The 17,218-nt window shown below is 39.7% G+C and overlaps 3 protein-coding genes across 3 annotated transcripts; 1 reads left to right on the forward strand and 2 right to left on the reverse strand.

Moving 5' to 3' along the window:
* The first annotated feature begins 422 nt into the window (after positions 1-422).
* Positions 423-3,463, forward strand: LOC107189586 (homogentisate 1,2-dioxygenase). The gene is made up of 8 exons (XM_015578147.1): positions 423-440; positions 504-639; positions 828-964; positions 1,027-1,213; positions 1,744-1,923; positions 2,057-2,280; positions 2,367-2,493; positions 3,132-3,463. The coding sequence occupies exons 1-8, from the start codon at positions 423-425 to the stop codon at positions 3,461-3,463; spliced, it is 1,341 nt and encodes a 446-aa protein (XP_015433633.1).
* A 1,849-nt stretch (positions 3,464-5,312) lies between these two features.
* On the reverse strand, positions 5,313-10,640 carry LOC107189587 (histone-lysine N-methyltransferase EHMT2). The gene is made up of 13 exons (XM_015578148.1): positions 9,631-10,640; positions 8,957-9,555; positions 8,832-8,882; positions 8,654-8,757; positions 7,937-8,579; positions 7,523-7,855; positions 7,207-7,435; positions 6,925-7,131; positions 6,590-6,846; positions 6,267-6,517; positions 6,018-6,193; positions 5,564-5,711; positions 5,313-5,339 (listed from the first exon to the last, which is right to left on the reverse strand). Exons 1-13 carry the CDS (start codon positions 10,467-10,469, stop codon positions 5,313-5,315), a joined length of 3,864 nt encoding a protein of 1,287 aa, XP_015433634.1. The 5' UTR covers positions 10,470-10,640.
* A 2,081-nt stretch (positions 10,641-12,721) lies between these two features.
* Positions 12,722-17,190, reverse strand: LOC107189601 (dual specificity mitogen-activated protein kinase kinase 7-like). The gene is made up of 8 exons (XM_015578165.1): positions 16,929-17,190; positions 16,059-16,516; positions 15,801-15,980; positions 15,592-15,726; positions 15,270-15,517; positions 13,422-14,108; positions 13,056-13,343; positions 12,722-12,969 (listed from the first exon to the last, which is right to left on the reverse strand). Exons 1-8 carry the CDS (start codon positions 17,083-17,085, stop codon positions 12,834-12,836), a joined length of 2,289 nt encoding a protein of 762 aa, XP_015433651.1. The 5' UTR covers positions 17,086-17,190; the 3' UTR covers positions 12,722-12,833.
* Positions 17,191-17,218: the final 28 nt, after the last annotated feature.

A 17,218-nucleotide genomic window follows, 5' to 3' on the forward strand; every position in this document is an offset into this window, starting at 1 on the left:
CATCGAACTTCGGTCGCGACAACGATGACGATTTCGCGAACGAATGCAAAAAAAATCCTGCATCAAGGAAAACATCGAGGGGCTCGCCTCGAGAATTAATCGCGAATATCCATAAGTTTTACGTAGATCACGGTATGATAATCTGCCTGTGAATGATACACATATATATATATATATTACACACAGACGGGTGTGTCGCGCGGCGGAACCTTTTAACGAGCCCTGCCTTCGAATGCACGGCCACGGGATTGGTCGATACCAACGGCGAGCCGCGTAAACATGTTTTTCTTTTGCATAATGACAATCTCGTTACCGATACTACGTATCGTCTAAGTTCGAACGGCGCCGATCGCGTATAAAAGAGCGAGAATCTGTGGAAAAGAAACGTGTGTTTTTCGCGATCGTTGAACATCGGCAGCGCGATGAAGGACGAGCTTAAGGTAGGAGGCACACGAAATTGCTTATCGTTAACATTTCAATTCTCCTCCACCTGTTGATCGTAGTATCTGACGGGGTTCGGTTGCGAATTCTCGAGCGAGGACGAACGTTGCCCAGGCGCATTGCCTGTCGGTCAGAACAGTCCCCAAAAGTGTCCTTACGGTTTGTACGCCGAGCAACTGTCCGGCACAGCGTTCACTGGTGAGTAATATAGCGTTCAATTGGTAGGATACTCTAACACCGTTTATTCTTTCGGTTCTCTGTATGTAAATGTATTGTCGTAACATTTTAATCGTCGTTGTTAAAGTGTGTTGACCAGTCATTTTGACTGGTTTGGTAGTTCTAGTGTTAATTCGAAGTTTTAGTAAAAAGCCCTCGACGTTTCGCAGCTCCGCGAAGTCGAAACAAACGTTCATGGTTCTATCGAATCAGACCGTCCGTGGTGCACAAACGATTCGTACCGTACAACGATGCTGCTCCTCGTCTTGTCTACTCCTGGGACGCTGGTTTGACGACACCGAATCAGGTATGGAATTTCCCATCGTTGAATTTTTTGTCCGAAACATACGTGATTCGCGATACTTTTAGCTGAGATGGAAATCGTTCGACGTGCCGAGCAGACGTGCCACGGAGGTGGATTTTCTCGACGGTCTGCACACGATTTGCGGGGCGGGTGACTGCCGTACGCGACAAGGGCTCGCGATCCACGTATACCTGTGCAACGCTTCCATGGGCGACAAGGCGTTCTACAACGCTGACGGTGATTTTCTGATAGGTACGTACTCGCGATGTCACTGGCAAAATTTTGAGTAGGAATATCCTTCGTCTTTACACTCCCGTTATTAAGTATGAGAACACTTATCGAATATGCAGCAAATAAATATTGCTAGTATAATAAAAAATAATATTAAACCATTACAATGATATAATATTAAATATCAACTCCCAAAAAGTAACAAAACGATAATAATATCTAAAGATTAAAATCGGAGAGAATTTAGAATTCTACGCTGGAGACTTTATTATGTTGATAATAATAATACATAAATACGACGAAACTTTATTAAAAGCTTTAATCTATTGTATTTCCCAAGTTAAGGGGCGCTATAAATTCATGAACATCCACAGTCTAGTTATCAGACATTACGAAATTGCTGAAAGTATGAAATGAATGTTGTTGAGGGGATATTGGTTTTACGAAACATTACATTTTTATCGTACAGACGGTACAGACCAAGTGTTTATATAATTATGAGTGGTAGTGTACGTGCATATACAGTACTATTGTTTCTTTGTGACTCGCAGTGCCGCAGCTGGGCGCGTTACTGATCACCACGGAGTTCGGCAAGATCCGTTGCGAACCAAACGAGATATGCGTGATTCAACAAGGTATGCGATTCAACGTGACGGTTTACGGGCCGTCCCGCGGATACATTCTGGAGGTGTTCGACGATCACTTTCAGCTTCCGGAACTGGGACCCATAGGTAAACACGCGATCGTTTGAAGCCAGGGCTTGAAAATGGTTCCATAAATAATTGTTTCAAATGGATAGTTTGAATATAATTGGTTAACTATTTAGTCAGAGTTAAACAGAAATTGTGAATCTGTAATTCACAGGTGCGAACGGCCTGGCGAATCCGCGGGACTTTCAAACGCCTGTCGCTCGATACGAGGACCGTGAAACCAATTACAAAATCGTGAGTAAATTCCACGGGAAGCTGTTCATCGCCGAGCAATCGCACAGCTCCTTCGACGTGGTCGCCTGGCACGGGAATTACGTCCCCTTTAAATACCATCTGGACCGATTCATGGTCGTTAATTCGGTCTCGTTCGATCACTGCGTACGTACTTGCACGGATTAATTGCCCAGGTATTAATTAGGACAGGTTCGAACAAAAAAACACGACTACGTCGATCTTCCTTGCAGGATCCGTCGATTTTCACGGTTCTAACGTGTCCCTCGAGAAAGCCCGGGACAGCGGCCGCCGATTTCGTGATATTCCCGCCCCGATGGTCCGTGCAGGAGCATACTTTCCGTCCGCCATATTATCACCGTAAGTAGAAAGCAACGTGCATAATTATAACCTGTAACGTATAAGTATAAACAAGCTTCTGCTCTAGCGCAAAACCGAACAGAAGGAACGCGAATCGACGAACAAACGAACGGCTCGACGGAGAGAAATCTTCGAGAGTGGAATCACACGCGAAACGATGATATCTATCATCGAAATTAAGATAGAGCAACGCGTTTCACCTTCTTCCTTTTCGCTTTCCAGCTGCAGACGTAAATAAACAACCAGTCGTGAACCAACTGTCCCTCCCCGTTCACCATTCTTTGCTCTTCACGGTGATTCCGTTGTCGCGTCGTATTTGATGCATCCGATCGGGGTCTCTCCCCCCCTCTGCCTCGGTTTCGCTATGCTAGACCGGTTCGCAAAATCGTACGGTCGCGAGATATCGGTGAAAACTTGAAATTTTCACCGATTATATCCTCGGGACGACTTCCTTTTTCTTTCGCGGCAATAATTTTCCCGTTTTCTTTAGCTAACCTACAATTCCACCTTTCATTTCCTCCCCGTCGTCATCGTCGTCCTCGTCGCCCACCCTGCTAACCTCTTCTCTTTCTTTTCTTGTTGTTTCTCGTAAAAATTCTAACCCCGTGCGGTTAATGGTAAATTACGTCCACCTTCAGGGAACTGTATGAGCGAGTTTATGGGCCTCGTGAACGGACGTTACGAAGCAAAAGAGGAAAGTTTTCATCCGGGCGGAGCGTCGTTGCATTCCATTATGACGCCTCATGGACCGGATACGCGTTGTTTCGAAACCGCCGCCAACAACGAGCTGAGACCCGAGCGTGTCGCCGATGGGACCCAGGCATTCATGTTCGAGACATGTTACAGTATGACGGTCACCGAATGGGCCCTAACGGTCTGCAATAAACTCGACGACAATTATAACGATTGCTGGCAAGGTCTACGGAAACATTTCGATCCGAACGCTAAGCCCGGAACGTCTGAGCATTGACAAATGAATTCGGTTCAATTGCCAAGTAACACTTATCGCGAGTCTTTGTTTAGTCTTATACACACGCTTTATCGTGTTTATACCGTTCCGTTATTGTTTCGCAACGAACAATAAAGATACGAACGAAAGATGCCGTTTGGGACCTATGCAGTGGGTAAAAAAAGTAAGTATTCGCAACACCCTTTGGAAAAGAACAACTTTTTTAAAACTGGACCAAGTGTCTTGAGTTTTTTTTTTCTGAAGTTAGAAAGATTAGCTTGCTAAATGACGTGGAAACAAATTTTGAAACAGTTGCAATTGGTCGGAATCGCGAAGAAAACAGTAAAGGTCGTTTCTTACAACTTTTTTATCTGAGTGTAATGAAAATTTTATTTTATTTAATTTTTGTGTGTGTCTGTGTGTGTGTGTTCATCATCAAGAAGAAAGAAACGACTGATAGTGTAATGGAGAGAAAGTTCTCCGTGTTTTACTAAACCAATTCAGGCGTTTCAATACTTTTGACCGGTACTTGTTAAATATCGTGGAGGGTCGGTTTGTGATATATCGAAGAATACGAAAGAAACCGCCCGTACCGCGATCGAATATTTATCGAATAATTGTCTGAAATTCATATACCCACGTTCACGATTCACATAATATTATTATTCATAGTTAACAAATTGTCGACGAAATTAATATCAATTTCTTTCGTAGGGAACCCATAGCAGAGTTCAAAAAATGATCGATAATGCCATCTATGAAAAAACGTCCAAGCTACTAGCCAATTAGTATAACTATTCTGCGCGAGATGTCAGAATTCGTCTTTGTCTATTCTCGTGGTAATTCGCCACACTGAAAACAGTAGTCGTGACATCTACCGATCGAAAACTTTTATTAATTGGTTTATAGCTTGGGTGTTTCGACGTTGATGACGCCACAAGTAGTTTTGACCTAATCGATGATTACGTATGCTAAATACATATTAACTAAACGTACAATATAGACAACTGTTTATGCACAATATCAGTTCAATGGGACTCAGAAACTACTCTGACCTCATTGAAGAAACATGTGCAATCATAATTTGCACGGTTTTTCTGTATTTGCACATTCTATACCCTTGAATATAACGATTCAAGTGAGAGCTCTCTCATTATGACTGGGGACTCTCAAGTTTCATAGTGAGGGAGGGATAAACGCAATTATCTATGCCATATATGCACGATCCTGCACGATCCAGCGATCGAACAATTGCATATTTCTAGGCGTCAATTTTAATTCGTACCCTATAAACACTAACAAGAAGTGATTGTATCGATTTCACTGCCTGAAATGTTAATTCGCTAAAGTGATGATAAAGATAAAACAGGGTTTCTGAGATGAATCGCATTCAGAATAACGACAGCATTATATTAAAAAGAACTACATCTGTCTTTATTATACAAAAAAAAACAATAGTTTGTACAAAAGGGTGTATTATCATGTTGTAAATAGTTCGCAATAAATTGAATGCTCGTAAACGAGCTCCCTCTATACTGAGTAAGCGAACAACGGGAACACGAAACTCATTGTAGTATGAGATTAGTTACGAGTTTCGAACATACTGCGCTCATGTCATACACCTACGATTTTGCTTTTGCTAATCCACGCACTTCGTTCGCAAAAACAATAGCAATTATAAACAACACACATTCCTATACAATTATCCGTACATTATGTACGAATGTATGCAACAATTATATATTATGCGTATCGTTCTTTTTTTTTTTACCTAAGAAAAGAAGTATTGCAATGTGGCACGTCTCGTAAAACTACTTCGTCTTTACGAGAGAATCGGCAATAGAAGAAATTACGATGAAATTCGAGCAACTCAATACGGACATTCGTCTTTGACGAACTGGAATAAGAAGAGCATAGTACTTTCTTAGCTCGAATAGCAACGCAAACACTTCAGTTTCCCTTGAACAGTCCATGCAATGCGTTTCGATCCCATCACCACCACCGTTTGTACTTGTATTTTTCAATTAGACGATCGACTTATGAAGATCGTTCCATTCGAAACTTAGAGATTCTCAATTAAAACTACCCCGTGTAATAAAAAAAAAAAAAAAAAAATTGAGCTGCCAGCACTTCTTCTTGCTGTATTTTCCTGCGATAGTTGTCCAACGTAGTTTGTATAGTCTTCTCAGAGTATCGGCAGTTTTCGGCTCCACAGGTACACGTGAACGACTTGCATTTTATTATCCAGAATTTTTCTCCGTAATCGAAGCTAAGGGTAAACAATGTCATATTGGTCTTTGACGATAAATTGCATTAAAGTAATGATGATCGGAACTCTCGAAACAAAGTGTGCTAATGTACTCTTCTCCGTGGACAATAAAGCCCAAACGTACCGATGTAGAAAAATCAAAAACAGGAGCTTAAGAAATTTTAACTAACAGCCAAAACGATCAACTCATCGAAATTCAGTATTAGTTCATTTTAATAACCAGAATAATCAACTTGCGTCACTGATTACGGACGTATACATTAGTAGCGGTTTCCATGTGTCAATTGGTTTCTTTCTTTAACGTACCCGAGCTCTTCGTCCGCTTCGATGTCACGGTTCGCAAAAAATGCTATCCTGGGAAAGTGTAAATCCTGATGCTCCACGAATACTCGCACTGGCAAGAGATTAGGCGCGCAAGAATGATTTATAAAACGAGCAATATTCCCGTAACGTCTCGCATCGATGCAATAGGTTTCGCCATCCTGTGTGCATGCAAAATGGGAAACATGAAACGATTTTCATTTCCTATTGTACACGATTCTGCTGAATGCTTACCCGATTATCTAAATCAAATAGATATGAGTCATCTTCTCTGTGATCAGCCTCAGAATCGGATATAATTTCGCCAACATATTCACACACATAGGAACCTTTAGGAATGTGTCGCAACGTTCTAAGACCCCAACCTTTACCCTTCGTTCTAAATAATTGGAATCTTTGTGTCAAACCGTGTTGAACAACGCGATTATTGCACGTTATACGATTACAGTCGCAAGCCGGATTGCACTCGAATAACATCGGAGGATCTACATCAAATATATTAATATATATTTGACCGTATCCTGAATGAATAGTCTCAAGGTATATATTTAACGTACCAGCGTAATTAAATTCAGGTATCAGCTTTCCTTCTTCGTCGTACCAGCACCTTAAGCTTATATTTCCGCACAAGCACTTTTCGGAACTGCAATTGTCTTCGCAACGACAAGACTGCAAAGATGTTATGGTGCGGTCAACATTTATGTTACTAGTAAAACAGTTCTCGGTCACGTACAAAAAGTCTGTCGGCTTATCTTCCGAATCGTATCCGTTCACGCACTGAATCGGATTTGTCTCTTTGCCGCGCGATATGTCACTGTAAATATAGACGATCAAAAGTGAAACTTATGAATGCACGATCAGAAGTGAATACACCATTAATCATGATAATCACTTAGTTAAAATTTTTACTGTTTTTTCCCACATATGCTCGGACAGTTCATTCACTTTAGCGTTCAATCTCAAAGCGGACATAGTATCCCCATCGTTTGTACAACAGTTTACTGCTGTTTCCCCTGCGGCATTGACCTCACCTATCTTAGCACCGCGTGCTAATAGGAGAACACTTACCGCGTACTGATCTTGTCTTGCAGCTATGTGTCTATCGTATAAAGCATAATGAAGTTAATAATTTTACATATATCACCATAAATCGTAGTGTTATATCGAAACTTACAAAGGCGTATCACCATGAACATTCACAGCGTTTACGTCACACCCTTCGTTAAGCAGCATTTCCGTGATTTCTGAACTTCCGCTAAATGCACTCCAGTGCAACGCTATGTTCTGCTCTGCATCGCGTATCAACGGATCGCATTTCTTATCTAACAAGAATCTCGCAACATCGGCGTGACAAAACTCACACGCCCAAATTAAACTCGTCCACCCACCATCATCCACCGAGTCTAGCAGATTATCGACAATTATTTTTACAGACAACATTCAACCTAATTTCACGGGCTGCGCCAGTAACATGATAAACTGTTCATTACCTACTAGTGTTCGTGGCGCCTTACACTCTGTCAAAATTATTCGACACACTTCTAAGTGTCCGGATTTGGCGGCCATGTGTAAAGCGGTCATACCATCTTCTCCTTTCAATGTAACATCAGCGCCTATCCTTATTAAGTATTTCACTACGTCAGCTTTACCCTTGCTGGCAGCTAACATTAAAGGTGTCAACTGATTTCTATCCATCACGTCTAATTGAGCACCAGCTTGTACTAACACGTGTACGCAAGACAGGTGACCCTTATCCGCGGCTATGTGGAGTCCAGTTCGATGAGCATAATCTCGGAATGTGTGGTTCGCATTGTAACCGCATGCTGCAAACAAAAATAAAGTTACTTATTATTACGGCTATATGATAAACTGACAAGCAAACTGAAACAGGAATGGTACTATACCTAAAACATTCACCAACTTCTCTAAATCCCCATTTTTCACGGATGTGTACAGGCTCATGATAGTGTAACGTTCTGGTCTCTCAGAATTGAGAGATGGCTCAGGAATTTTAATAACGTCGGGTGGAATCAGAGGACTAGGAGGACGCTCTGCCAACTTTGTATTGTCACCCTTTCCCGGCATAGTTATTTTTGCAGAAGGTAGTTTTGAGAATTTTTTACGGGTCGGAATGAACACAGGTTTTCGAAAACCACCCATAGTGACCATTACGTCGTACGCAGTACTTTCGTTTCCACAATGTGGACATACCCCTTTTTTATTCGGATAAACTTCACATTCCCGGTGATATTGGTGACCATTGATACATTGCACAAACCGTCCTTGTGAACAGAACAGTCCACAAGAAGGACAGCAATTATGCCGTAGAAGTCTTTCTTTGTGCATTCGACAGAGGATTATGAAAGGAACACGAGTGCTGGGTCTTCTCATTGCAACGTCATTGCTATCAACCTCATTACAGCATCCTACCAATCTGTTGTCAATAGAATCGATTGCGGTGCAATACAATGGTGCTCCAGAGCCAGTTATTGTTACATATAGTTGGGATCTTACTTGACATAAACATAACATTGATTGACCATATGGCTGAAATATACAGTATAGAATGAGCACAATCGAAATTTTGTGTCTATAACAAACATATGTACAAATATACTAACTTCACTCATAATTGCTGTTGACTCTGGTTTTGAAGCTTGTCCTTCAGCAGGCCTAGGACTTGGAGCCATACTTCTGCGTGTCCTTTTAGCAGGTACAGTGCCTTCTATAAAGTGTATATACATTGGAATAATTGTTAGATTTAATAAGCATTCATATCACATAAAATATGAAATTTACCTTCAGGATAGTCATTGTTTTTGCCTGTTTCAGCTACGGATGCAGAGCCATCTAAAACAATATTTCTGTATACCCCAGTGTATTTCATAAAAGTGCAAATCTTAAATTTATATTGACAATTGTACCTTCAAATGAGTCTGCCTTTGCTATTTTTCTTGCACCTTGACTTCCTCTAGGTCGTCCCCTTTCTCGCTTAGGTCTGCTACCAGTAGCAGGCTTTAAAAATGGTTTCTCAATGTCTGCTAGAGGTATTTCATCGCTTATGGGGCTGCCAATTGAATTACTCAATTTTGTTTGAGATTCTGAGCTTTTTATCATAGGAGATAATTTTGGCATACCATCAAAATCGGATGAAAAACTCTGAGATTCATCCAGGAGCATCTCATTTATACTACTTTCTGACATGGCCGAGTTTCTAGAACATTCTAATGATGAGTTTACCTCTGTGATAATAAGGTTACCATCAATAATGGTGGTCTCTACTTCCTGACGTATGTCGGGAGGTTTGGCTTGGAACTGTTTATTTTGATCTTTTCCTTGAACTACTTTCTTAGGCCTCCCTGGTTTATTATATTTCCTTTGTTTTTTAAACTGTAAATTTTCTTCTGTGTAGTTTGACTTTTCTTTTCTTGCCATTGCACTTTCTAACACAGTGCTTTTCAATGATTCTTTGCATAGTCTTCTTGCTGAACGTTTAGGACCTGGAGATTCTTCTGTGTGGTTGCTAAAAATTTCATGGAATGTTTACAAAGATCACATACAATACTTTACATATTTGAGATGAAAGAAAATAAAAAACCTAAGTGCTCTTAATCTAGGTCGTCCTGTTCTTCTTTTCCTAGTAATGGGGACAGCATTGTCTGTTTGATCACTCTGTTCTGTAGGTTCTACCGAAGTGTCCGCTTTGTCAGTCTTTATCTTTTCATCGGAGACTGTGTCTTTTTCTTCTGTTGTCTGTGGATCATCCTTTGTTGTTTTTATGTCCTCCTTCTTTCCCTCTACTTCATTGCTTTCAGATTCCTTGTTAGCTTCTTCCATTCTGCCTTCTTCTGAATCTGATTTCTCAACGACATCAGAATTCTCATCAGAGTTCTCAATCTTCACAGAAACACCGCCAATTTGATCACAATTTACCAATTCATCGGGAACCAAAGTAAGGTTGGAGGAACAGCTTGATATCTTCGTTTTTTTACCATGATCGGTGTTCTCATCGATCGTCCTAAATGTAAGGACAATACGCGGAATCCCATTGCTATCCTTCTTCAGAATTTCCTGTTTTCCAATAACCTCGTCCTCTTTATGATTTTCATTCGTCACTGTTGAAACCGTAGCAATACTCTGTTTTATCGGGACAATTTCCTCGACCTCGTCCCCAGTGGGTTTTTTTTCGATCGGTGGAATTTCATCGGGTTTCGATACCGGTTTCTCAACCTCCTCGTTATCCGATTTTTCCGTTCGATTAATTTCTACGTTTTTGGCGGGACTCACGCTTTTGTTAAATTCATTCGTCATTCCCTCGAGGATCTTTTGGATACTGACCTTATCTTCGACCCTCTCGACAGCCATCATACCTTCCTCTTCGCCCCCTTCTTGACAACCCTCCATCGTGGCAGCTTCTTTAGACTCAGTCTCCGACATAGTAATACCGTACTTTTAATTAGAAACTAAGAACCTTTACGCTTAAAAAGAGAGGTCATCGTAAAGTGAAGGCAGCCGTTAAGTTGACAGCCAAACACCGAACAACTACCGAACCGTAATCCAACGTCGACGATGTCTTCCGCGTATTGCCAGTAGTTGAAACGGTAATGAAACACTCCTTCAGAATTTCTTTCTGACTGAATACTGTTACCGATACTCGAACGAAGACCGTGAAAATAATCCTCCGTGCACTTTCCAACAGCTTGACTAATTATGTTATCACAGAAACTATTTATTTCGAAGATTTTCAGGGAAATAACTACGCTACGCTGGCGTGCCCCGCGTAGACCTGGAGGCCATATTGATTGCTCAGGGACGGCCGATTCGAGCGATGAATTTATTTTTAAAATGATGATCGACAGAGCCCTTTTAGTATAAAATTATATACCCTCTTTGAGCTTTGAAATGTTACATGATATCTTCGTTGTATCGTATTATTTATGAAAAACAGCTCTGTATCTAACTTATGCAAAGAACAAATAATATGCATATCTCTGCATAATACACGTTTGTGAGCTTGTTCACCTATACATACATCGAAAGAAAAAGAGATAATGAATTCTTCTGTAATTCATTACTTCTTTCCGGTTCGATCGTTTCGTCTTACATATTGTCTTTTTACTTTAAAAATATACTAATTTTCATTTCGATCGAAACTAATCATCATTCATTGCAATTGGTAACCAAAAAATTATATATCATTAATCTATTTAGGCGATATTAATAAAATTACAATTATGTAATTTACGAAGTATAAAATCATTTCTCGCGTTCTCATTTACGCTGTCTCGCATACCAAGTATGTACAAGCAAATGAGATGCAGCATTATTTTATTGTTAAATACGAATTTAGTGTCGTGTCCATGTAAAATAATGTACATATATACATATGTAGCTAATCTTCGGAACAGACTCGGCATTGGTAATATCATCTATTTACATAGTTATTACTTTGCTGGGAGGCATTTAATAAATGGAATTGTTGCTACTGAAACGGGACCATGTTTCAATGTAACAATGGCAGCGCGCATGAGCGTTCGGGAAAAAGAAAAAATTGCTTAGGATTACGTGGCAATGTATGATAAAAATACATTGTAACTAATAAGTGGTAGCAGCGTTCGCATCAGATAGATAGTCATAGAGATACCGTTAGATTATCTTCGATCTACTTCAAGATCAGCCGGGACAGGATAAGAGGGGAAAAAGAAAAGTAGAACAGGAAGCGGGTCATATAAATATAAGTTTATTTACATTGCAACAGGTCCTTTTGTCAAATAAGCGACAAAGGTGATTACGAGTGTAGACTGAACAAAGTTAATGAATAAATGTTAATTAAAAATAATAATTACAACATTCTAGCCCAAACACGCCTCTTAATTAAATAATATACATTTGTTGAAATTCATAGAATCTAGGAGACGTGAATATTGTGCTTTTCTTATGAAGACGTCGTTAATAGTTTTTACGATTTGGTTTCCGTTCGATCAACTCCTGACTGCGATCACTGTATGCGTTTGGTATTATTACAAACGATAATTAAATGTGAAAAATGTCGCCGTTGCTAAGTCGAGTTGCAGAGATACTGCAAGGCCGCCCGAGAAAGGGATTTCGTTCGCGAGATTTGTTCGAAATACTTTCTCGCTTATGTGTGTCCCTCGATAAAAAAAGAAGCGTAAACGAAGAGTGATAGGAACGGTTTACGCGTTCAGTACGATGCCGCATCTCCTATTAACGATTTTCTTCTTTACCTTTTTTTGTTCTTTTCTTTCCGTTTTCTTTTTTCCTTTTTTTTTTTTTAGAAAAACGTCGAACATACTACATTTATTTATATCTTTACAAGCAATATAAAAAGTTGAGCATCGTATTGCATCGGTGATTGCATCCTATATAAATACACGTCGACAAGAGAATTATTGACAAAGTAGTTCAACGCGTTACGTTTACAGCCACGAAGGAAAGTCGTGCGAAGAATAATTTCAATGACCGTCCTCTCTCCGATCTAGGAGTCTAACCTTCTCGTTTTCTTTCTCGCGAACACTTCGTTAATAATATCGTACGCGGTACGTATCCGAGTCTATTTCTTTAAAATACGTACACATTGTACAGTTCACGGTGTCACCGAGTATTACAAACAACTATTTTTTGGTTTAGAATCGTTTTCAAGTACATTGTGCACAGACCACCGTGTGTGGGTGCACGATCATCGTTGATTACGACACCATTCTACGTGGTACATATGATGAATTCAGTTAATTTTAACGCATATGGCACCAACAAGGAATATGATTTAATCGTAACGGTGGGTTATGGTGGCGGAGGTCTTCTCTGAGGTTCGGGGGTGTAACGCAGACGAGCTCGTACATGCTGAGGACTACCAGGCACGGAATTACTCTCCGATAATCTCCTTGGAGGAGGTTGAGGCGGTGAAGATGAAATATATCTTGATGGAAATGAATGAAAAATTAGAGATCAATGTTACCCTGCGAGAGCACTTCAAATAAATCGAGGGAGTAGTAGTAGTAGTACCTTCGTGCAAAAGAAGGAGACGCCTGATCAACTAAATTTCTTCTAAGAGCAAGCGGAGATTCACCGCGACTAAATCTTGGCGGTGGTTCCGGCGAAGGTGCACGTTCACTGCCGAGCCTTAGACGAACGTAAGATGCAAAACGTTTCTTAGCGGATTCCTTTGATCCTCCCTGAGTTGGTGGCATAATGGAAGGAGAATCTTGCTTCATCTGGTGTGCGAAACGGGAAATTAATAATTCGGGACTGGTAGAACCATGAGATCCTTGCGGAGGTGGCTCAGAAGGAAACCTGTATCAAAAGAAATTAAAATTACCACGGTTCAATAAGATTTTATACATGTACATATACATTTGCGTTATTAGTCACCTTTTACGACTAATCATGGGGCTACCATAAATATCTTGCGACTGCGGATGAGTCTGAGGCACAGGTGGAATTTGTCCTAGTCGTTGTTGTAGAAATGGCGAGTATCGACCACTTTCTGTCGGTTGTACTACGTTCGGAGGATCGACGTTTTCTCGCCTCCAGGGTGAATAGTCACGAGTAAATGGACTCAATGATCTGGGAGCACCTTGCAATCGTTCTTTGCTAGTGTCCCGATCTTCCGTGAAGCGTCCATGGTACGGTGAATAGAGTCTGTTGCTTGCATCTATCGAATTAACATCCTGTCTATAAGGAGAGAACGGTCTTGCTTCTTGTCTACCTTGTCCATTGGTAGGATAGTGATTCGTGCTATAGTCTCTGTTTTGTTCGACATGTCTATACGGTGAATACGATCGTTGACAATTCGTTTCCGATGTGTCGACATCACTGGACGAAGGAGGAGAAAACGGCCTGGAAATTTCCTTTCGTCTAAGCGCGTATGGACTATAAGATACATAGTTCGCACCATTCTCACTATTTGATCGTTGATGAAATGGCAGAAAACCGGAGTTCTGTGAGTCTTTGGTGACATTGCTTCGTAAGAAAGCTGGTACTTCAGATTGAGCCCTGAGATGAGCTGTTTGCTTTAGAGATACATGACCCGTAACTCGCTGCTGCCAGCCTGGCAATCTGAAACTGAATTGCCCACTATTAAACTACAGTTTGATTATCAACTGTACTATCAATTGTATATGTTATCGACTCCCGGAAAGTGGCCTGATTTATTTTTAAATGCCACTGTCACCAATGACAATTGTACATGATGTTTCTGTAAGAAAAAAACTTGAGTCTGTAGAGAGTTAATAGAAGTTAGAGCGTTAATCATAGTATCATGCAACACAGACGAGGACAGAGGAATTTTCTTCAAAGGTATAAAAACATAGAAACTATCTGTGTTTGAAACTAGAAAAGTCAAAAAATAATACATGCTAAAAACACTACTATAATGAACCATCAACGTGTTTCAATGCTTAAAACAAGGATAAGAACTCAAAATATAAATGAACTATTATCATCTTGATGAATGGAGTGTGCACAGGGAAAAATTATGTGTGCCACATAACCGGCAAGTCGCTACATAATAAAAAAAAAACAAATAAACGAGTATTCAAATAAATAAAAACAATGCTTACCATGAGTGGGGGTTGAAAGGTGGGGTGTGTAACAGGCGCGTGCACAAACCAAACAACTCGAAATGAAAATCGGGCAGATTTTTGGATATTTGTGAGGTTTATTTTTTTTAAGTTTTTTGGAATTTTTGGGCAAGTTTTTAGGGAAAATGGAGAGTGGGGCAGGGGCGAGGGAGAGGGGATGCTATGCTGCGCTGCCTCCCTCAAGCTCAACGCTGCAACACAATTCAACACGCACGCAAACCTTTAATCGAAATGTATGGACAGGTTTGTAAATGTCATTTGGTAATGAATAAAAGATAAATACGTAAAAACTAGTGTCCAACGAAAACCAAACTTCAAAAACTCAGCACAATTTTTCGAGCCGCTTTAATACCTACCCATTAACCAGGAATATCGAAGTGTGTTAAAATCATTGTAAAACTAATATAAGAGACAATACCCAGTTATTCTCAAACCAAACCAAATCATTATAATATTAGTTGGGAATTTCATGCCATGTTTTAAACTCTATTCACTTCTATGGAATGGTTTTTTCTAACAGCATGTGTCTACCATATTTTGTGATGTTACATATATATACTCTTTCCTATTTAATAGTATCCTATATCTGAAAACTATGGTTTAGTGCTTACAATGAGAATGGTTATTAACAGTTTACCTTGGTTCCAATTGTCGCATAACTCTGCCAAACCATTGGCAACCAGAATTTAAGACTGAGGAGTTTGTTTCTTCGTCTTGAGACACATCATATTTTCGAATGAAAGAATGCTCCATGAGCTTGTGATATTTCGGACGATGTTTATAATTTTTTGTAAGGCAGCAACTCACAAAGCTCCTAAATTCTTTTGAAAAAGGTGCATCTGGTGGAAGGGATGGAGGATCATCTTGTACTACTCTGCTTAGTACCTATGTATCAAAATAATAATATACTAGCCAATTTAAGCGTATGAAGCATTATTGTATGTATATACAATGTTTACCTCGAAGTCAGTCTTACAGTCTCGATAAGGGAATACTCCTGTAGCTAATTCTACTAAAGTAATACCCAAACTCCATACATCTGCCCTAATATCGTAATCTGGTTTTGTTGGATCTGGAGGATCTATTCTTTCAGGCTAAAAAGATATATAGAAAACGCACTGTAAACATTTTAAATTTTCGGTATATTACAAATTATTGTTATGCTCACAGCCATGTATGCAGCACATCCTGCACTTCTAGTTTTTGCTTTACTATCAACTAGTCTGCCAGATATACCAAAATCACATAATTTTACTCCTCCCCTTTCGTCAAGAAGAATATTGCTAGGCTTCACATCTCTATGAATTACACCATGTTTTTCTTTTAGGTATGATAATGCTTTTACTGTCTAGAAAAGTGAAATGTTCGTTTAGTTGTTCTTTCCAATAGAATTGAATGTAAATTTGAAACTCGTAGCATCACTTACTGCTACTGTAACTTTTCCTAAAAATTCTTCTGGCATTGCTTGTCTAGTTCTCTTCAATAATTTGTCCAAACAAGTTGCCATTAATTCCATACAAATCCATACATCAGACTCTGTGATGAAACATCCCAAACATTGCACAATATATGGACAATCATGTGATTTTAATACAACATCAAGATCCATAATTATCCTCTTATTCTCTTCTGCATTACCAGAACGTCGCATTTGTTTTACCGCAATGAGTACACCACTAGGTTTATGCCTCATTTTAACAACATGTCCACAGGTCCCATTTCCTAATTCACCCAGGTGTTCTAAATCTTTCATTTCAGTTTGATACCTTTGTCCATTGATGTTCAAAATACCATTCATTTTCATTATTTCTTGTAGCTTTGATTCAAACTCACTGTCTTGCTTCTTTGGAGGTATTTGTGAGACTTTTAATGTTGGAATTGGAGCTGTATCAAAAAGATCAAATATTAAATTGTAAATAAAAAATAATTCTAGACTAACTGTTACTTGTTATCTTCAAGGAATCTTTTCTTCACTAAGAGATCAGAACATTGTTTTTGTTTATAAGTCTCATTTAAACTGATTCCCGAAGATTTCAAAATTCGATGTATTGGTTATAATAAAAAAAGAAAAACCATTGTGCCTAAACGCTCATTCTTAAGTACTTGGAATGAAATAAACTACGCGTTAAACAAGGGGACCAAAACTGTATGGTATATAGAATCAACAGAATAAATTGTGATGGTCAACATAACCTGTACAACAAGTGGCCAACTCGTAAATATGTTAGAAAACTATTGGAAAAAGGACAAGAAAAAATTAAATTATGTGTATGAACGATATTTAAACGAAACTCACGTCGAGAGGCAGGGCTTGAGACAGTTCCCGTGGATGACGATTGAATGCCCGTTCCTAGTCCAACCTCGCCACTCTGTCTGTCTCTGTCCCTCGATTCATTTTCCGCTCTGAGACGTTCTTGCAAATTTAGAATCTTATTCTCCAGGGTACTGGACATCGCGACGATCTTTTGGATCACTATCAAGTTCACCGCGGAACACCACCTCGCACAAAATATTTGACAATTTTCACATCACTCGTCTGCCCCTTTTGGCAGCGAACATTGCGCCGCCGGTTGTACGCAGTTCAGT

The sequence above is a fragment of the Dufourea novaeangliae genome, unplaced genomic scaffold, assembly GCF_001272555.1.
Source record: "Dufourea novaeangliae isolate 0120121106 unplaced genomic scaffold, ASM127255v1 scaffold165, whole genome shotgun sequence".
Taxonomy (NCBI): domain Eukaryota; kingdom Metazoa; phylum Arthropoda; class Insecta; order Hymenoptera; family Halictidae; genus Dufourea; species Dufourea novaeangliae.

Excerpts from the sequence above, each read along its gene's own strand:
- LOC107189586 (XM_015578147.1), top strand. Across the intron at positions 640-827 it reads GTCCGGCACAGCGTTCACTG|CTCCGCGAAGTCGAAACAAA; the intron begins GTGAGTAATATA and ends GACGTTTCGCAG. Across the intron at positions 1,214-1,743 it reads TGACGGTGATTTTCTGATAG|TGCCGCAGCTGGGCGCGTTA; the intron begins GTACGTACTCGC and ends TGTGACTCGCAG.
- LOC107189587 (XM_015578148.1), bottom strand. The coding sequence starts at position 10,469 with ATGTCGGAGACTGAGTCTAAAGAAGCTGCCACGATGGAGGGTTGTCAA. Across the intron at positions 8,580-8,653 it reads CAACAGCAATTATGAGTGAA|CCATATGGTCAATCAATGTT; the intron begins GTTAGTATATTT and ends TGTATATTTCAG. Across the intron at positions 5,712-6,017 it reads GAAGCGGACGAAGAGCTCGG|CTTCGATTACGGAGAAAAAT; the intron begins GTACGTTAAAGA and ends GTTTACCCTTAG.
- LOC107189601 (XM_015578165.1), bottom strand. The coding sequence starts at position 17,085 with ATGTCCAGTACCCTGGAGAATAAGATTCTAAATTTGCAAGAACGTCTC. Across the intron at positions 15,981-16,058 it reads TAGGAAAAGTTACAGTAGCA|ACAGTAAAAGCATTATCATA; the intron begins GTAAGTGATGCT and ends TCACTTTTCTAG. Across the intron at positions 14,109-15,269 it reads ATGCGACAATTGGAACCAAG|ATTGCCAGGCTGGCAGCAGC; the intron begins GTAAACTGTTAA and ends ATTCAGTTTCAG.